A 22,178-nucleotide genomic window follows, 5' to 3' on the forward strand; every position below is an offset into this window, starting at 1 on the left:
ATCTTACATAATTTGAAAGTTTATTATGTCTACCTTAAGATAACATATGATGGGGAGCTGTCAAGTGGTGCCATTACCATAGAAACGGGGGTAAACAATGACACCATCAACATGTTAAAATGGCTACTTTGAAATATTTGCATTTGTTTCTGTTATTATTTCAAGACATAAAAATGGATTTCAAAGCATCACAACAACAATCTAAAGGCTAAAGCAAAATCTAATAATAAATTAGCACAGGTATCATTGAACTATAATAGCACTGGTTACATTTCTAGTTAACATCATTATCTTGTTATAAAAAATAATAATAATTGGAGCTAGGTATATCTCCTAGAACTGGAAGGGACCTTGAAAGGTTATTGAGTCCAGCTGCCTGCCTTCACTAGCAGGACCAAGTACTGATTTTTTGCCCCAGATCCCTAAGTGGCCCCCTCAAGGATTGAACTCACAATGCTGGGTTTAGCAGGCCAATGCTCAAACCACTGAGCTATCCCTCCCCCTATGAGACTAGTGTAGCTGAAGTCAACTTATTTACATCTACTTACTATAGCGTGTGCACGGCGCTGAGTCGACTGCTGATGCTACCCCGTCGACTCCGCTTGTGCCTTTCATGGCAGTAGAGTACCAGAGTCGACAGGAGAGAGCTCAGGGATCGATTTTATCACGTCTACACTAGACATGATAAATTGATCCCCGATAGATTGATCACTACCCGCCGATCCGGCGGGTAGTGTAGATGTACCCTAAGAGACTCAAAAGCCATATTGGCACATATAGCATGCAGAAGCATTCTTGTGTCCACTTCCTCTTGAGTATTGTACAAGGCTTGGGCTTCTTCAACATCTCTATTGGGGTTGGACTTTGCTACCTGACCATTGGAAAAGCCTCCAGCAAGAAGGAGTGTTTGTGGGCAGAAATGGTGTCCCTAGCCTCTGTTTGCCAGAAGCTGGGATTGGGTGACGGGGCATGGATCACGTGATAATAACCTGTCTGTTCATTCCCTTTGGGGCACCAGCCATTGGCCACTGTCAGAGGACAGGATACTGGGCTTGATGGACCTTTGGTATGACCCAGTATGACCGTTCTTATGTTCTTGTGTTGGGTATATTCCTACATTCTCAGGTGCATTTTGAACCATGTATTCACAGAGGAATTTTACAAGTGACTGCTTGTTGGATGCCACGTTTAAAAACTTTTTCCATGGAGGCACAGGGCATTCACCAATCACCTGGTTTTTCTTGCGTCCAACTTAGGTCCTTCCAGTGCTGTCTTTCTGCAGTTTTAATAGTGTTACTGTTGTCACATCTCTCAGAGACTTCAATTACAGAATTAGCTTTGTGAAATCCTAGGACCTGCCTCAAGAACTCAGCAGCCAGTTCACTGAATGTGTGGAATTTATTTGTCTCCAGCCATCATTGTATGACAGCCATGGCATCTCTGATGTATATGGTGGTTTCTTTGTTGCATGCTCTTAGCTCATGGATTCTTTCAGCTTGAGCTTCCAACTGATGCACTAATTCAGCGTTGTGTGTTCTCATTGTTTCATCAGCATGGAAGAGGGTCATAGGCACAGGTCCTATTGGATGACTAAGACAATTGCCATTGAAACATCATCTCTGCATCTTGCTAAAGATAGGGCCCCGGGAAAAACAATTTCTGCACTTATAGCTGCTGTAAGTGTCCCTCCTTTGCCAGACTTAAATTTGGTCTTTTGGGCCATATTAGCAAATGTTTTGATGCCAGTTTTCTTGCCTGGGCTGAAGAAGCTATGTATCCCATCAGAATCAAGTGTACCTCTCCTAAATCTCTCCATTTGTTTTTCACTAGCATCTCCTATTTTCAGTAGAGACTCTTGTACATTTAATGTTACATGAAGTCTAGTAGATATGTTGATAAGCACCTCTGGATGTGATTCAGGGTCAAATGGGTTTGTCATATTGTTGATGACATAGTTGGTAAAGCTGTAACATAGTCTTCATCCCTCTTCAGTGCAGAGCCAAGGACGTGTTTTGTGGACTTTATCTTCACTTCTTTCTCCTATAGCTTTTGCTTATTCACTCAGGACATGTTTTGTGAGGGGCATCTGATGAGCTGGCTACTTTCTTCTAAGTCCTACAATCCAACTGCTGCCTTTTGAGTCTTTGATGACAGTTTTCTCTGTTCCCATGTCAATCCAAATTCCTTTGGAAGAACCAGGAGTCTGACACACAGCAAATTCCCCAGATTCAAAGGCACTGTGTATTACTTCAGGGAGAATTACCATAACAAGAATGTAGATTGGTATCTAACTGGCATAGTTTGGGCCTATTTGCAGTAAAGAACTATGGAAGCCTGGCACGCTGTGTGTGTAGGTGAAGCTTCCAATCCTCCTGTCAGCCTTCATAGAATCATAGGACTGGAAGGGACCTCAAGAGGTCATCTAGTCCAGTCCACTGCACTCAAGGCAGGACTAAGTATTATCTAGAGCATCCCTGACAGGTTTTGTCCAACCTGCTCTTAAAAATCCCCAGTGATGGTGATTCCACCATCTCCCTAGGCAATTTATTCCAGTGTTTAACCACTCTGCCAGGAAGTTTTTCCTAATGTCCAACCTAAGCCGCCCTTGCTGCAATTTAAGCCCATTGCTTCTTGTCCTATCCTCAGAGGTTAAGAAGAACAATTTTTCTCCCTCCTCCTTGTAACAACCTTTTATGTACTTGAAAAATGTACAGTCTTCTCTTCTCCAGACTAAACAAACCCAATTTTTTCAATCTTCCCTCATAGTCATGTGTTCTAGACCTTTAATAATTTTTGTTGCTCTTCTCTGGACTTTCTCCAATTTGTCCTGAAATGTGGCACCAGGAGCTGGACACAATACTCCAGTTGAGGCCTAATCAGAACGGAGTAGAGTGGAAGAATTATTTCTTGTGTCTTGCTTACAATATTCCTGCTAATACATCCCAGAATGATGTCTGCTTTTTTTGCAACAGTGTTACACTGTTGACTCATATTTAGTTTGTGATCCACTCTGACCCTCAGATCCCTTTCCGCAGTACTCCTTCCCAGGCAGTCATTTCCCATTTTGTATGTGTGCAACTGATTGTTCCTTCCTAAGTGGAGTACTTTGCATTTGTCATTATTGAATTTCATCCTGTTTACTTCAGGCCATTTCTCCAGTTTGTCCAGATCATTTTGAATGTTAATCCTATCTTCCAAAGCACTTGTAACCTCTCCCAGCTTGGTATCATCCGCAGACTTTATAAGTGTATTCTCAATGCCATTATCTAAATCATTGATGAAAATATTGAATAGAACCGGACCCAGAACCGATCCCTGCGGGACCCCACTCGTTATGCCCTTCCAGCATGGATGTTTAGAAGTAGTACCTGTGTAACCTAAAGAAAATTATCCCAGAGCTTGAACATAGGCGACAGGGTACCATCCTCATGTCAGAAATTCTCCAGTAATAGTAGCATATGCTAAGCTATAGCATCATCAAGCTCTTTAATGACATGTTGTAAGGACTCAGTGTCTTCAGACTCAAACACCTTTTGAGTGTCAGCCAACATTTGCCAGACAGATGCTGGAACTGCATGAGTACCTCCTCCCTGCTCGTACCATTTAACAAATGAATAAAGTTTCAGAGCACTCGGGGCCTCAAATGTGAGAATCAAGCCACGTACAGCACAGCTGAATTGCTTACCAGCAAGCATTTGATCTGCAGCACAAGCTGGATGCACATCTGAATCAACGAGAAGGTCTAGCAATCCTGCATCTCCCCAAAATTTCCCACTACATGCAATAAAACAGCACAGGGTGTAATACCGCCCAGGTGAATCACACTGGAACCAAGTTCATTTGGGAGAATTCATTTCACTTGCTGAGCATCAGCATTCAGCTGCTGATCCTTGGTCTGAATGGCATGCTGCTGCCCTAGAGCTACTAAAATATAACTGTACATTTTAGCATTGTAGTATAAACTATGGCCATGTCACTTGATCTGGCATCCACAATAGGTGCATAGGCAACTGTTGGGTAAGTGCTTTTCTTTGTTGCCCACTTGTGGTAGGAACCAGTCCAAAATGGAATCACCCAAGTGTGAACAATATCAACATATTTTGGTACTGGTAAGACATCACAAGGCAGTAGTCTTAAAAGGAGAGATCTTGGACAGTGGTCATCTGTGACAAGGTGACAAGAGTCTATTTTCTCAAGTACTTTTTCACAATGAGTTGGTTCTGGGTGTGTTCTAGGTTTTTTAAATGCTGCACACTGAACAAGAGACTCTGATTGCTCAGGGAGAGTGACATTTCTTTTCCATGCTACATCCCAAGAGCATTCCTAAACTGTGGACAGACTTGACCAGTGGTGGGTGTAAACCTTCCACAAAAAGAGACTGCACCATAGAATGATGTAAGAAAGCCAAGGCTTACCACTGACCACCAGAAAATCTGTTGTTGACTTTGAGCCTCATGCTGCACTGCAAAGGGGAGCAAGAAGCAAAAAGACCCCCCAAAGGTGGGTTGCAGTAGAATAAATGTGTGACAACTCCATGGCATGCCCCTGCCTGTCCTTACAAGGAGGCTGAAAAAGCCTTGTCATGTGGACACCACATGGTTGAAAATATGTGAGTTTGGAGGAGTTTGAGGGCAGGGACGGAGCTGCTACCATATACAGCATGCAGTCCTAGGAACATGCTTAATGCAGTGCTGAGCGGAAATGCAATGATGGTCTGACTGACATTATCTGCCCCAGAGATAGAGCACAGGCATGGCAGGAGGAGTTATGCTGCCATCGGGAGGAGTTGTTGTGCAGAGGCCTACACTCTAAGTTGTCCAGGGTAGTAAAAGTCCAATTCAGACTGTTCTATAAAATTGTTTGGAAAAAGGTATAATAAGGAGACAGAATAAATGAGTCCAAACCAAAAGATCTACTGAAACCACCCAAGAACGGTGTTGAAATCATGACCACTAAACAAGAGAATGGAATTGAAAATCAATGGACCAAATCTGGTGTGTCAGCAAGCAGGCCTAAATAGGAATAATAGCTCATCCCCTCATTATTGTGTTTGCTATCATCCCCTTTTGGGGTCATTAAAAAGAGACTTGGAGGGGGGAAGGGTATCAAAACACAAGGCCTGGGGACAGGTGGACTGAAAGGAGTGAGCTCTACCATCATGGCTGCCACCCCAATCTTCTCCTGGAACCCACCCTGACACCCCTGGGCCTTCATTGATCTGACCCTGACAGGTGCCCTGACCACACTGAGCCAAAGAGAGGGACACAGTTGACATCACCTCTACCAGACTAAATCCCAAACACCTGTTGGGATGTGAGACTTGGGTTGTAGATGTCATGCTCTCCCTTGAATATCATTTTCCTTTTCCCACCCTATTTCTTTTTTCTTCTCTTTTAGCCTTCTAAAACGAATCTGGCTTAGCCAACTAAGATTGTATCTTTCACAACACTGCTGTGAGCCCACGACCAGAGAGGTAGATAAAAGCAATGCCTTAAACAGCCCAACACTGGGACAGCTTGCCAGGTCTGGGAGTGGTAGATAGGACTGTGTGCTCCAGGTTTCTTCAGGAGTGAGATTACAAGCAAGACTTAGCACCAGAGACAGAAGCTGCACTTTATATCTTCATTGTGCTTCATATCTCCCCTCGTACATGTTTTTCTTGTTTTGTTTTGAAAGGGATCAGGACTGGACTTTAACAACAACAGCAACTTCAACCCATTTCAACTTTTCTCTCCCCCCCCCATCCCAAAAAGACAGTTATTACATCTTTAATACCATCTCAAAGACTGTCAGGCTGGGGTTTGCTAAAAACTCTACAGCTAAAAGGAATGAAGAAAAGCTTCCTTTAATACATTACATTTCAAATGCTTTCGCTATTTTCCCGTCTTTTGCTGTAGCTTTAATAAAAGTTTAAAATGCTTTTTAATGGTGGTTGAGTCCATGGGGCTAAGCAGGGCAAGGTCTCTGTACTCAAAACCAGGAATCATGTTTAATGTTGTATAGGGACAGGGTCATGTTAACATCTTTGACTCTTTGGGCCATTTATTCCATTCCAATTAAGAGAGAGTGGAGGACCCAGCGAGCCGCCCAGATGGACCAGTCCCCCTTATGGAAAAACCTCCCTATTCATGCCTGAGTCCCACTGGCCATCCTCTTCCCCTCCTTGCTTTGCTCCACCTCACACTTCTGAATGAGGAGGGGCCTCTGGCCCTGGGTTTTGAAAGCAATCATTTTCAGACTGTCCTGCTGTCATTTATAAACATACCTGTTTGTCTGTCGGGTTTACAATATAGCGCAGTATCTCTAGAGTGCTATATTGAAGACTAATGGGAGATGGTTAAATGTATCCAGACTCTAGATCTACCCTGTGCACCTTATAGTAATCTGTTTAAAAGATGTTAAAAATCAATAAAAATAAAATGTAAATGAGCCTCATCCTCCCCCCTCCATCTCTATATCAGTACCACTTCTAGCTCATGTGCATTTTTAAAGCCTAGTGCTTTCGAGCTAGATTTGCATCTAGCATTTACATGGCCATGCAAAGGCAGGGAGACTGTAAAGAGTCTCCATCCCTTCTCCTCTTGTGTGACCCACCTAAGGATTAACCTGAAACATTCAGAAAAGTGCAGGGGCTTCTCCCGCCCCTATCCCCACCTGTGTTGGAACAGCTGTCCCCAAAAAAAGGGGTATGGAGAGAAGGGGAGTAGGTAGAGACATGACTCTGCCCCTCTGCTCAGCTCCACAGGAAGAGTATGGGGAAGTAGCAAATTACTCCACCAACCCCATCATAAGTGGGGAGCATCCCTTGCCCCAGTGCAAGGCTGTGGCTACATTTAACAGTTTAGCTCTCACGGCCCAGTTCTACCGTTCTGGCTCATGCTGAATAATATTTATTGTGTGAGTAGCCCCATGAACCACCACTCAGAATAGGGGACTATGGAACACTAGTAAAGGTGGCCAAACTGGACCCTTAGAAAGCACTACAAATGACTGATTACAAATCACACAGACACATGGAGTCACTCTGTTTGCTCGATGTAGAGCACATAATTCCATTAAGTGACATCTGCATCTTTGAGCTGAGTTGGGGTAAATCTTCGTACAGATTGTTCTTCAGAGCATCTCTCTCCTGTGGAAACAAATGCAAATATATCTGGCATATAGCATTAGAAAACTACAACAGAACTAGTAGCAGGAATGCCGTTATTATGAGTACTAAATGTGTGTGGGGGGGTTTCATGCATTTTAGGTACACAGGAAGCTACAACTATGGTAGCTATAGCAACCAGCACCCTTATCCAATGCAGAGTCAATATCCATCTCTATCACATGACACTACTATTTCTGGACCACTTCATTACTCAGCTTATCACAGAAGCTCTTCACAGGTAAGTCTGTTGTCTTACTGCCAATGCATGATTTAATGTATTAAATGAAGATTTTAAACTATCTGTAATCAGCATTCAAACTATTTTAAACAATCTTTAATACGTGATGTTATATGCTATGCCCTGATTTTTACTCTCAGCTTTTACAGACCATAGCGGTCTAAAATTCCTCATAAACATTTTCATCCTGGCTGCAGATTCTTTTGCCAAAAGTCACTTTAATCTGTGAAGTTGTTTTTGAATACTATGATCTTAAATGCAATTGATGGGATTACAAAAAAAACATTTCTTTGCCAAGCACTAGTCTAAAAAATCAGTTTAAATGACTGAACATTTGCATTAGCTGTTCTGAAGTTAAACAGACTTCTTATCTGAAATAAGTGTTTTAAAATAGCGGACATCATTCATCTGGTGCTAGGATTGTAGTCCATTCTTTTGGAACCTTTGCCTTTGAGTATTTGGGGGGGGGGGGTAGGGGGAGCCTGAACTTGTGACAAATACTGCTTGAAATTCAACTCTTAAAACAGTATTTTACTACAGTTCTGAAACTTATATTGGCATCTAATTAAATATGCTGGGTGAAATCCTGATCCCACTGAATGGGAGTTTTGCTATTGACTTCATGGAGGCAGGATTTCATCCCATGTTTATCATGAAGTTGCTTTAAGAACTTTTGTAACTTGCAGCACAGTTTGGATTCTATCTATCCAGCTATCTAATCAATCATGTAGTATTAAAATGAGGTCCATTTATTAAAACTGTTTGTCTGTATGAGGCCAGTAATGGCTTGAGATGATATGAAGCCTTTGTGTTGGCTGTTTCAAACATATGTATTGGGCTTTTATGCACTTCATAGATAGGGTGTGTATCTGACTGAGTCAGTCATTTAATTGTAAATAAAAACTATGGGTCTCACTCACCACTGCATTACTCCAGTTTTCAATTAATTTAAATGGAGTTACATTAGCATGAAACTAAAGTAGTACAGTGGTGAATCAAGCCCTGTGTCTTCTGACTCAGGTTTAGTTTCACTGATTGAGTACCACTTGCATTTTGTTTCTGCATGCATTGTGAAGCACTTTGGAATTCTATTGCATGAAAAGCACAATCTTAGTCCACTTTCTATTCTAAGTCTCATACTGTACATTAACTACACTATTTAGTTATTTCAGTTCATGAAACTGGCTGTCAGAACCAGCATGGGATGTAGAGGTGCAGACACAGCTGTTGGCAACAAAACTAGGATGGATCCACAAAGCAGTGAGGTTCTGGGGGATACACAGATGCACAGTGTGGAGCACAGCTCCACGGGGGCTCTGTGTCTGGAAGCATGCAGGAAGAAGGTAGGGGCAGGATTCTGGAGGAGGCAAAATTGGGAGTGTCCATCTGTATGGATCCTCCTATCTTTCATCTATAGTGAATTTAGGGAGACACATAGGGGCCACAGAGCCTACTCAGTCATTAGGCTGGAGCAGCTCTCATGGAGGATGCAATATGTCCTAGTGAATAGAACATTGGCCTGGCACACAGGAAACCTGGATTCTATTCCTGGCTCTGCCACTTGCCTGCTGGGTCAACTTGGGCAAATCACTTCCCCTCTCAGTGCCCCAGTTTCCCCTTCTGTAAAATGAGGATAATGATACTCTGTAAAGCACTCTGAGATATAGGAATGAAAAGTGCTGCATAAGAGGTAGGTATTACTAACCGCTTGACCATGACTCAGTGGCCTGTGTGAAGAGATTCCTCCCACAATTTCCTATGCATTTTCCAAGCACCTGGCCCAGACAATTATGCCAGGTGCTGGGTAGAAACTCTAACCTTTAGTGCAACAGCTATATCTACAGTAAGAAGAATGAGGGATATTTAGGTTTAGTAGTGTAAGACAAGTTTGTATGTATCTGTTTTTCACTACACTATGTATTCTTATATTCTGTAACAAACCTTTGAAATCAAAGACTTTTCACCTTTTGGAAATCAGTTTTCTATCTCACTGTTATTAATTGCAGAAAAATATATAATAACAATTGCATGAAAAACAATCTAAATTTGTGATCTAAGGCACTGGCTTAGAAATTATCTAAGCACATGTGTCTGTGTGTATAATAGAGTGTTTGGCTGTTGCTTTTGTTTAGAAATTTTGTCCCTTACTCAAATTTCTTATCCTCTTGTGACAGTCTGCAATGTCAAAAATAGATAGCATGTTATGCAAATAACAATAAATAGAGATAACCACACTGAGTCACACTAATTTCATGGTTAAGGCAACATATACAAATAAAAAAAATTAAAATCACGCAACCATTTTGAGGGAGTTTTCTTTTGCAAGCATTGTTGCTGTAGTAGCAGGGGCGGCTCTAGACACCAGCGCGCCAAGCAGGCGCTTGGGGCGGCCGTTTCCCGGGGGGGGCGGCATTTGGCTCCGGTGGAGCTCCCGCCGGCATGCCTGCGGCAGGTCCACCGGAGCCCGGGACGAGCGGACCTGCCGCAGGCATGACTGCGGCGGGTCCCGTCTTCCCGCGGCTCCGGTTGAGCTCCCGCAGGCATGACTGCGGCAGGTCCGCTTGTCCCGGGCTCCGGTGGACCTGCCGCCGGCATGCCGGCGGGAGCTCAACCGGAGCCGCGGGAAGACGGGACCCGCCGCGGGACCGGGGAAGCGCGGCGCAGCGCTCCGCGCTGCTTGGGGCAGCCCGATTTCTAGAGCCGCCCCTGTGTAGTAGACTGTCTCTTCAAGTCCAGGTTTCAAATAATTTTTCTGCCTCCTTCAGCTCTTGAACATTCTAGAACAAAATAGAACAAGCAGATGTGTCTTAACTGGTCATATTTCAGAGCAGTTACCTAAGCTTGAATTTAGTATGTTCTTTCTTACGCTGCTTGTAAACTGAGATTTTTTTAATGCAGAATGTAGTCATCAAAACCCTATTAATGTGTTAATTTTACATTTAAAGGAGCTATAAACTGCACCCAAAGATGCAAGAATGCTTCCAAGAGTTTTAATATGACATTGGCTGAAATCAAGGTGGTTTTGGTTTTGTTTTTTCTAAGTTTAATGGAATGCTGTAAAATCTCTGCACTGATAAGTGTTGTCATTTTATTAATCACTCTAATGCATAACAACTTAATTATGTGTTCTGCACTGAAAAGTTAAAAGAGATATTATGAAGCCACATTTTTTTTCTAGCGGAAGCATTTGTAAGGGGAACCTGCTGCAAGGAATCATAAAGCAGAATTCATGACTTTGCAAAATCAAAACAAAATGGGCCAAATTTGCAGAGCACTATGCAGACACAATTCCACAGAAGTCAGGGGAGCTGCACCCATTTATGCCATGGGTGAAGTTGGTTCCATCAGTCTGCATGGGCTTCTCAGTCAAGTGGCATATATTAACCAGTGTTTTTCTTTTCAAAAGAAATATTTTTCCATAGTCCACATTTGGTTTAGGTAGAAAAGCGTAGTTGAGCATTATTTAGTGTACTGCTTACCATGTTTATTACAGTAGTGCCTAGGAGCCCATCAAGAACTGGGTCTCATTGCACTAGGCCCTGTTCAAACATAAGAGACAGTCCCTGCCCCAAAGAGCTTACCGTCTAAGTCAGTGATTCTCAACCTATTTACCATTGTGGGAAGCACATGCAGCTCTCTATGTGTTATGTGGGCCGCAGCCACAAAAATATATATATATACTACCTGTATGGCACTGAGGATGTCACATGGGCCGCAGCTGTGTGCTGATTGGGTCGCAAGTGGCTCATGGGATGCAGGTTGAGAACCACTGGTCTAAGTGAACAAATCAAACAAAGGAGCAGGGAAAAGGGTAACATGCAAGCAGAGTGAACAGTGTGATGGCTGCAAACATCACATTAGTCCCAGGATATTTTTGTTGCTTTTGTTTTATTATGTAAATCGTTTTGATGGGTGTATGTTAGGAGGGGATTGGTTAGACTGAAAGACAAAGGAAGAGTGGAGATTGAAGCAAACAGCCAATCAACACAGTGGAGTGAATGTTCAAAGGGAAAACTGCAGAAAGCAATCTGGTGACTAGAGCTGGTGGAGACTTTTTTTGACAAAATGTTTTTTGTTGGAAAATGCCAATTTGTCAAAACCAAAATAGTTTGTAGGAAAGGGACAGTTTTGACAAAACCTTGTCGGGAAGATTTCTCAGGTCCAGGATGGCGGGCGGGGAGGGGACGGGATGGAGAGCCACCCAAGATAGCCAATAGCCAAGTGGTTTGGGTACTCACCTGGGCAGGCCTGCCGACGGGGTAAGGGCAAAGGGGGCAATTGCCCAGGGGCCTGGGTCATTTAAAAGGGCCCAGGGGCCCCTGGCTAGGGTGACCAGATGTCCTGATTTTATAGGGACAGTCCCGATTTTGGGGTCTTTTTCTTTTATAGGCTCCTATTACTCCCCACCGACTGTCCTGATTTTTCACATTTCCTGTCTGGTCACCCTACCCCTGGCTGCCACCACTGCCGCAGTGGCGGCCGGGAGCCATGGGACTTTTAAATCACCCGGGCAGGCCTCAGGTCTCCTAGGTGCACTCAACCGCTCCGGGCCCCGCGCTATAGGGGGGCTGGCGCGATTGGCCAGTGCTATCGGTCCCGGAAGTGATGGGTCAGTCCCAGAAGTGACAACTTCATCACTTCCACCCTGGGCCCCATGGCCTGGAATTGCTGTCAGCAGGACTGCACCTGGGAGACATGAGTTCAAGTCCCTGATCTGCTTGATTTGGAGCAAGTTGTGTCTCACCTCTCTCTTTTTTTTATCAAATAACTTTAGAAGGTCTTGGTTTCATCTCGATGCAGAATAGGAAACATTTCCAAAATCTTGAAAATATTCATGGGATAGGAAAACCACTTCCCATGCAGTTCTACTAATGACATCATCAGTAGCTGTGGGCTCCTGGTTGAACTGCTTTCTGCAGCTGCTGTGCTGGCTTCAGTCTCTCACTTGCTCCTATTCCCACTTAAGTCAATTGGGGTCTTTTTATTGACTTAAATTGGAATTAGATTGGGTCCTTTATGCAGAATCTCGCTAAATGTATCTTAATCTTAGCCTGAATATTTTTTAACTCCATTTGCCTTCTGGTGGCATCTGCTGATAGTTCTCAGAGCAGCTGCTTCCTATTTATAATTGCTCAGATTTAGCACACCAGGTCTGGCTCACCAGCAAGAGCATGGTGCATCAATGTGAAATGATCTACTGTGTGAATTTTCTAACTACTATCTCATTTTCTAGGCAATAATGCAGAACTGCATATGATCATATGTGGCTCCTGCAACTAGTGAAGTGTGTAATGTTTATACATAAACACCTGTGTATTGCAGGTTATACTTTGTAAATTACCCACCTACATAGTTTTAGCTGAACCAGATGCTGCTGGTGTTACCTCATATTTAATAGGCCATTGGCAACAATTTTGTCAAAGAACTGAGCATTTTCACTAACAATCCATGGCACAGTGATGAGATGTATATTTTATTCATAATGTCACTGCCTAGCCAATCTGTGTTGACCAAAGTCAGTTGAGTTTTGATCAAAACTTTTGGCATGAGAAATAGAATAACTTTACCCTGAGCAGACTATGACTGAGTGTATCATTCAGTTAAAATATTCTTCCACTTTCTTTCTAGACACTCATCTTCTCCCTTCTCAAACTCCAGAAACTGTTTGCTACTTCACAGGACACTGAGTAATTTAGGCCCCAACATTTTTTTGTTTTGTAAAACACCAAGTACTTTCACAATACTTACCTTAATATGAAAAGCTGTGTTTTCATGAACATGAAACCATATTTGTTTTTAATATTTTAAAATTTCTAGTAACTGAACATAAGACACAATACGTTCATCTCCAAGTCAAACATTTATTTATTGATTTAAACTTTCCGATGTGATGTGGAAACCCAAACACAATAGCATTTCATTAATGTACAAGAACTAGGAAGTGACTCTGACTGGAGACAGAATGCACAACTCACCTCTTTAATTTCACTGTCCAAAGAAAATGTCATGTAAATATAATGACAATCCTCTTGAACCTGGGACCGCCAGAGCCAAGAGCATAAGCCTCTATAGATGGAGGTAAAGGACTGAGGCCCTGATGCATAAAAAGCACTTATGCAACTGCTTAAGACCATTCCTATTTAGGACAGCACTTAAGCATGTGTTTAAGTGTTGTACTGAATAGCAGTATGTTCCAGAATTGGGGCCTACTTCTCATAGTTAGAAGCTGAAGCAAAGTCATATGTTCTATTGATCTTCATGGATTAGGCAGAGAGGGAAAACAACACACATTGAATAGTGTATTACACAAACATTGCCATGCCAGCACTCAGAATGTGAGACAGACTATGAAAAATGTGTCCCATGAGTTTCAGGACAAGTGGTAATGCTAGGCTTTGATCTCCACATTGTGTTTATAGTGACAGCAATTTGGGGCAGTACATGTTTTGTTCAGTGCACAGTGATGACTGGAGCTCTACAAATGTGGTATTTATTGATGTTATCTGTTTAAGGCCACAATTCCTTTGGAACTCCAGTATGGCAGTAGTTTAGTTTATTGCATGAGTTTAATGTGGGCAGCAAAGTGCCTGGAGGTCTACTAATGAAACAGGATTATAACCCACATGTCTGTGGTTATATTTGACTGGACACATCTTCTGCTAGACAGCACATGTGCATGTTTACCTGTGTACCTTTTCATAAATAACCTCTTTGCTCCTGCTAATGCTCACAGTGGTGTGGGATATACTCGTAGCCCTGGTAACTCTAATACTACTATGCTCCCTGTGTGAAATTCGGGGTTGCACTTCTAAGTACAGCACAGAACTCACACGCTGAGGTTGACGACAGAGGCTAAGGTTGCTTTAAGCCACGTTTGCACTTTGCTGACACTGGGCTGTTCCGGGGATTTGAGAGGCCCCCAACATAACTTAGCCCTGAAGTCTTGTCTAAGTTACAGTAGCTTTTCAGGGCTGCCCTATGGGCCGCAGCAATGCATGAGCAGCCCTGCCTCTGACATTCCCCTCACAACCACTGACATGTCCCTAGGCCAGGTTTGGGGGGTGGGGGAGGCTATTGAAGACAGTCTTACTCCTCTCTATTTGCGGTGCTTGCACCAGGTGAGTTCTCCTCCACCTGGAACTAGTGTTTTTAGAGCCCCTTTACACCACCCTAGCCCTTTTTGCCTGCCTTAATGGTGCTGGAGAAGGGGTGAGAACCTCACCCCATGTGTACTATATCCTTACACAATAGCCTTCCCTTTTCCATATGTCCTCATCCCCCAATAACCACTTTATAATCCTGGAAACTGTAACACTCATTAGAATCAGCCAGTTTCCTTATAGTTAGTAATGACATTAAGTATAAGTAAGGACCAATATGTCCAAATCCCATTTAAGAAACTTGAATTATTGTTCTAGAAGATAAAATTTCATAACTGTCCATCAGACTGTTGTGTACTCAATTGAAATAATCACGTACTTCTATTGGAAAGCAGAAAATGACATTTAAAAAAATAAGCATCGGTAACATTTTCAAAGTCCCTAAGTCCCATTTTCAAAAGTGCCTAAATCACTTACCCTACATCTGTGATGGGCCAAGACACACCAAACCTAGTTTTGTACAGAAAAGAGTCAAATTAAAGGTTAGAAAGAAACGACCGATACATAAATAGCTTTTATTATTAAATTTGTGAGCTTTTACTGTACAACTTTCCACAAAGTTCATTTGTAACCAGTTCTTTAATACAGATATAACTTTTGACTAGGTACTTGTGAATCCTAAAGATAATGTATATAATAATGACTTCCAGTGCTGTTCAAAAGTGTGAGCTAATGCAGTATAAAGTTAGAGCTGCATTCATAAGGAAAATATTTTGTTATTTGGACAGAGACACCTTTCACCTCCTTGCATAATCAACCGGCTTGCTAAAGGGTAAGGATAAAGAGATTATTCTTTAGCCTTGCTCTGAAGGAACTCAGACTCCATTGGCGGGAGAAGACACTTAACATGGTATTTTTCTAAAATAATACTAAAAGAAATTGAGTTAATTTAAAATTTTTGGGGAAAGGCCTTAACAATAATCAGCTTAAAGTCATCCAAACTTAAAGGGGTTAGTGTTTCTTGTCTAGTTTAAACAGCAGTGGTAGCAGCAAGTGTGAGTTGACCCAGAAAATAGTAATTTCCTGTCAAGAGCCCTCCAACAAATGTCGCCTTTATATCTGGCAAAGATCACTAGGCCCCAGTGTTTTGAGTTCAGCATGCTTAAGCACTCTTCATTAAACCGGATGTAAAGTGTGAGAGGTGATTCAGGCAGCCTGGGCAGGCATCCGCGCAGATGGCTATGCTTTGGACACTCCAACAAGGCTGAATAGATGCTTCATTGGTTGAGTTAATAGTCAGGCAGGGGCCAATGGGTACTTTAAAAATATTGTCTTTCAATGGTCTCTTCACTGTAGGGGAAAAGAAGTCACTGACTCATTTGCAATTAGCTGACCTACCATTACAAAACTTTCCATGTTGGATTCAGTCATAACAGAATTTATTGTAAAATAGTAGATATTTGGAGTCCATATTATTTTCAGGCAATTATTCTTTTTATATTCATGACACATTCATAAACACAGCTGCATCTGAGGTATTTGACTAAACAGAAAAGCAGCACACTGTATCCTGTCCCCTTATACTCAGTCATTAGCCCTTGCTCTCGGGTAAGCCTCACTGTGGCATATTAACTGAAAGTGGGGAGGCAGATTAGCTCTCCCTTTCAATGCATTATGAAGTTTGCTCCATAGGCCAAAGCTTAAATGCAAAAATGGCATCTTTTTTATATGTTCATCTACTCTACCTGCCAAGTGAACTGCATTGTCCCTCATATAATGACATGGCATAACCTGGAGAACCTATGAGGATTCCCTAGAGACCATTCGGTTTCCCTTGTTGAAATTTTAGAAGCCTTCTGTACATCACAGAGAGAGCTTCTCCTGGAGTGTGTAAGGGCCTCATTCTCAGTTCATGCAAGGAGGTCAAGCCCTGGCTTTAAATCCCAGCCTTTGCCTCACAGCTTCAAGTAGGAAATTGTAGCATATCAGGATAGCAGAATGTTCTAGTCTGATTAGCAAGAGGGAAAGTTGTTTAGAACATCAGGAAGAAAAGATTTTTTTAAGCTGGAACACTGGCTCCAAGTGTAATGAAACTCCAAGTTAACATTAAATTCTAATGTGAATTAAGAAATAAATCAATCACAATGTTTATAAGACAAGATCTTGATTAGGCCAATATAGTATTTTCCCAGTTTATCTCCAGTTCAGACTAAGCTTCACTCTGTGGGCCTCTGGAGAGTAAATATTTTTCATTTAAATTATCCCTGAAGCTTTTACCTTTTTCCAAATGTTTCATCCTTACTCTTGCACCTGGTAACATAGGACAATTTGTGAACATTGCTCCTCAGGGGCTTCTGAGGCTAGGAAGGAGAACAGCTCAGAGCTTTGTCCTCTATAAAGTGGGACATTGCGATTGATTTAATGACCTCCTCTGAACAGCCCTAGCCAACAGGTTAAATTGGACACTAGGCTACAGATAAGGCCCTTTGTTTTAAATTTTTACTGATTTTTACTGAAAAATTCCCAGGCTTTACAAAAGCTATTGTTCTGGTTTTACTATTTTCACTCAAATTTTGGACCACACAAGTACACGGCAATACTGATTGTTATATTACATTAGGTAGATGTGTTTTATTTTAATAATAGATTAGTCTGGGGTGAATGAGAGGCTGTCTGTTAATGTGAGGCAATGCAGTGGAAGACACACACATATATGCATGCACGTGCATATGGGTATATACTGTTAATGTACAGTTCATCAAATAAACAACAGCATTAAGCTGCTTTACTTTCAATACTCTGACTTTTCTCTATTTGTTGCTTTTTTCTAGCCTCCCATCCCCCAATAATAATCTCAATATTTACCCAGAAAACTGTGAAGTTAATCTTTTGCACTGATTTTTCCCCATTTTTAAATTTTTGTAATAAACACTGACATTTCTGGGAAATTTTAAACAAAATAGAAAGTGAAAACGAAGTGAATACAAAGTATTGTCTGACTGTACTCTATGGCAGTATATTTGTACAGCTGGATGTATGGCAGAGGTGGTTTATATTTCCTAGCATCCCCATATGATTGACTGAATGAATTTCAGAGGGATTTTACCTTCCCACTTCAAATATTGCCTTTGTGGTCCAAGAAGACTTAGTTCTTGAGCATATTAATGAGAAGGCTCTTCCACTGAGCTATTCACCTGACACTTTAAAGATATGAAAAGTTGTTAAACTTTACCTGGAACTACTTAGATTTTACTTAAATATTTATAATTGCTTTGACAGATTGCTCTAAAATCTCTAACCTTCACCAACCAGATTAGCTACCCAATTCAAGTAGACTGCCATAGTCCTAAATTCTAAGCCTCATTCAGAGACTGACTCCCTCTGTGGCCTTACGTCCCTTAATGTAAAATTTCAAGACTTGATTTTCCTTGGTGTTGAGCACCTGCAGTTCTCATTGTCTTCAATGAAAGCTCTAGGTACTCAGCATTTCTGAAAATCAAGGCCTTTAGGGTGAAATAACGGCCCCACTCTAAGTCAATGGCAAAGCACCACCGAGTTTTCCTGTCAAACATTGTGCAGGAAAATATAAAATGCTACATGTATGGAGATGAGAGAGCCATGTGATAAAGTGACAAGCCATGTGTTAAATGAATGCATCATGCATCTTTGACCTCTTCACCTGCCCTCTGCTAACTAATCCGTCTTCCCAGGATTTAGCTTCAAACTGCTGCCATAAAAAGCATCCTACAACAGAAAAGCTTCCCTTTTTTCCTCCTAATGTACCCCTACTCAAAATTATTACACATATCACTACATGGACCATGACTTGTTTGCTGCCTCCCAGCTATAGAAGGCAAACTTCCTTTCTGTCCTGCCTTCAGCCTGTCTTCCCCTTAGCAGGAGGCAGATATCATTCTCCTCTGTTCTCCTGTTTCCAGCTGTCCCTTTAGACAGCCGGAGTGTAAAAAGATTCTTTTTCATAACTCACCATCCCACCTCTTTGTAGAAGCTCTCCAGTTAGCAGAGCTAGTCAGGAATTTTCCATTTGAATGATTTGCTCACAGAAAAAGCCCTTTTTGCAAAATCAAATTGTTTTGTGGGAAAACTTCCATTTTGCTAAAGAAAATTATTTTTCTGGCAGGGAAAATTGAACTCTCCAGCTGCCTGCCTGCAGAAAGTAAAATGGATAAGAGTCTTCCAGGTGGGCAGCCAGCAAGTTGAAAAATGCCATTTCAGTTCTCCCCAAATGGAATTTCCCATTTGTGGAAAATTTTCAAATTGGGATTTTTTTTTTAAATGTGATATTTTTTACAGAAAGGGATTTCTGGATTTACCAGTTAGTTCCCTTCTAGGTGGACAGACCTTGGCTCCTCTCTGCAGAGGCTGGGAGACAGGCTTGTAAACATTTAAAGGGGACAGACCACCTTTTTCTAAAGGTCCTTTTATCTTTCCTCTTGGGAATGCAGTAGAATGAGCAGGAAGCATGACATTTTAAGACCTGCTGTTTATTGCATAATAAGTTTCTTGATTTGAATTGTGACAAATTTGGGTTATTTTTCTGCTTGTGGACTATCTTACAACAGTTATTGTTTTCCTGAATGTATTTGATGTTTGAATTTAATGATCTGTTTGCAAACCATTTCTTATTCTGTGGATTAATTGCAAACAGTAGTAGTTAATACTCAACCTTTGAAATATAAACTCTGTTGATGTGATAGATTAAATGTCACATGGTTTAGTTTGTCCCCTGATTGAATAGGCAGACACGCACTTCTGGTGCAAGTATTCACATGTGTAAATTTACGCTCCAATCCTGCTATCTGATCCCTGTGGGATGACCCTGCCCCTATGCAGAGCCCCATTGACTTCAGTGGGACTCCATATGGGCATAAGGGTCCACTCATATGGATCAGTTTGCAGGATCGAGGCCTTTTAAATTCAGTTTCAGAGAATATTAGTGCATGCAACTTTAAAATGCACTTTACCTGAACATATGCGTGAATAAAACTTGAACACTTTTAATGTTCACTAAGAGTCTCTTATAGAGAGTTGCTATGGTTTTGGCTGTCACTGCTGAGTAATGGCATAGCATTCATGAGAAGAAAATGCTCTGGTTAAGGCTGAGAAACCTCTCATCTCCCTGTGTAACTTCCTACTATTTTTCCTCTCTCTTTATCTCAAGACTTCAATTATCACTGTCCATTCTTCTGCTGCCTACCCTGGTATGTCTATTCCCATATTCTTTTGTATTTAGCACCAGTTCTTATCCATAATACCCTTGCTCTTCCTTCCCTTATTTTCCCCAGTATTGCTTTACATTAAAACAACTAAATCTCCCTTCTTCCAAGGCCTCCAGTCCCAAATGCTGACCTCCATCACAAAGCAAGTTCATCCACTTTCTGCTTGGTCTTCATCTTCCTCACCAACCTATGCTGCTGCCTTAGGAGTCTGCCCCTCTACTAGTCCTCCTCTGCACTATCCCTATCTCTGTCAAGACAATGCATGTGGCACTAAACCACCACCTGACTCTCTCCAGAACATCAGATCTGTTACTATGCAATCTTTACCACCTCCTGGATGATGACTTTGAGATCCCTCAAGTGGCTTAGACCTGATCATTAAACTATAGTTTCTCTCCACTCAGTGAGTCTATTCCCCATTTACAATAGAAAAACTCCTTGCCTCTAAATATGGAGGGGAGTTGGCTATCATTGCCAATCCTGCATTTAAATGTTTCCTTCTTTCCAGCAATACCTACTCATCTTCCAAATAGTTTTCCCCGTCTTTCATCACCATACAACCCACAACTCTCCATAATCTATAGGCTATTTTGGATTAATAATACTTATGCTCCCTTTCCTCCAGGAAGTAGTACCATATTCTCTCATTTTCTATCCCCTTAATTGGTTTCCTCTTCATCTCTGAAACTAATTAATTACAATTTTCCTCATTGTCTTTAAAATTCACAATGGCCTCCCACAAGTGGTACTATCATCCCCCTCTGTCTTTCTATCCACCTGCTGCCCACCTACTTGCTCCACTCCTCCACTCATGAGTTCCTTTCAGTCCCCACCACATGATTCACCACGATTTTGTATTCCTCTTCCACTTTCATGCCCAGTCTGTCAACTGTTGTTATACATCTACCAGAACCAGGTTGGAGACAGACTTTTATTTATAATTTCCTATTATGAAAGTTACTGAACTCTTCAAACCGCTCCACCTCAGCCTTGGTATAATCAAAACACGCATTGCTGGGCAATCTGTTCCTCATTCTCTTCCATCTAAGCTCCTCCATCTAATCACTTCCTGTCTTCGAGCCTGATCTCCAATGCCCTGCACCTAGTGTAGTTAAATCAGAAGGGTAGAGTATAACACTCACTTTGCCTTGCTGTAAATGACCACACACGGTGTAGGGCAATGAAGAATTAGGCCCTTTAAAGTCTGATGTTTCAACATTTGTTTTTCTTTAGCTCTCAGTTAACAGTCTGTAGAACATCTCATGTGGCACACTATAAATGTTATATAAAAAAAAAGAAAATGTATTGCTAAGAATATTTACCATTATGAATTTACTGATGACCTTTATAGTGCCTTAAGAATAGTTCTTACTACAAAGGCAATGTGTATGCTATTGCCTGTTCTAACCTTTTTTTAATGTGTGTATTTAACATTTTAAAAATGTGTTTTTATTTCTAAGTACCCTTTTAACAGTCCGACATCCAGGATGGAGCCCTGTTTGATGAGCAGTACCCCAAGACTGCATCCAGCCCCTGTAACTCCTCGCTGGCCTGAAGTCCCATCAGCAAACACATGCTACACAAGTCCATCCATGCACTCCACAAGATATGGAAACTCTAGTGACATGTACACGCCCTTGACAACACGCAGGAATTCTGAATATGAGCACATGCAACACTTTCCCGGCTTTGCCTACATCAATGGAGAAGCCACCACAGGATGGGCTAAGTGAAAATGTCTGGTATGGCATGAGCCCCTATATTTAATAAAGACAGAAAAACTTTATATCTGGCTATTACATGGGACTTTATCTGAACGTTCGTCAACAGACTTGAAGATAGAATCGATCCTGGACAGATAATTTTAGTTCATAATCTGGACATACTGCAGACCAGTGTGACGGAGTGTTCTTGTAACAAGATTTAAACTGTTACTATAGAGCATTATATTGGCCAAGCTGTGCCTTTTTTTTCTTCTGTCCTGTGGTCTGGCCCTGTTATGATGTCAGTTTCACTGAGCCATTCCCCCCACCCCTTGACAAATGTTAATTAGTCTTTAAGGAAAGATGTTATAGATAAATCTATTTATAATTTGAGATAAAGACAAAAAGTTGACCATAACAAAGCTCTGGCACCTCTACTGGGTTCTTTAGAGACATTCTGTCAAGTCATTACTTGTTGTCATAAATTCCTTTTTTAGGCTCCTTAAATGGTATGTATCGTTACACATAATTTTGTATATTGATGCACCTTTCCGTTGATCAAATAAGTGTTATCCTTACAAAAGAAAGACATGTAGCATTGAATGATACACTGCCTTATGTTGACTGTGGTTCTTATTATATATGTATTTGTATTAAGTTTGCACAATCTAGTTAAATGCAACAGCTCTGGTCAGTTACATCAAGGTTAAGAAGGGATTTTGAGACTGGTAAGATGTTGGATTCAGA

General features: G+C 41.6%; 1 protein-coding gene across 1 annotated transcript in view; it reads left to right on the top strand.

Annotated features, from left to right (window-relative positions):
• The window catches only part of RFX4 (regulatory factor X4), a 100,945-nt gene extending 79,189 nt beyond the window's left edge, over positions 1-21,756 (top strand). Inside the window, exons 17-18 of the mRNA XM_039519314.1 lie at positions 7,250-7,388; positions 21,189-21,756. Of these exons, the coding sequence (XP_039375248.1) occupies positions 7,250-7,388; positions 21,189-21,461 (412 nt within the window). The 3' untranslated portion in view covers positions 21,462-21,756. The remainder of the gene's footprint in view (positions 1-7,249; positions 7,389-21,188) is intronic.
• Positions 21,757-22,178: the final 422 nt, after the last annotated feature.

The sequence above is a fragment of the Mauremys reevesii genome, linkage group 1 (assembly GCF_016161935.1).
Source record: "Mauremys reevesii isolate NIE-2019 linkage group 1, ASM1616193v1, whole genome shotgun sequence".
Lineage (NCBI taxonomy): Eukaryota > Metazoa > Chordata > Testudines > Geoemydidae > Mauremys > Mauremys reevesii.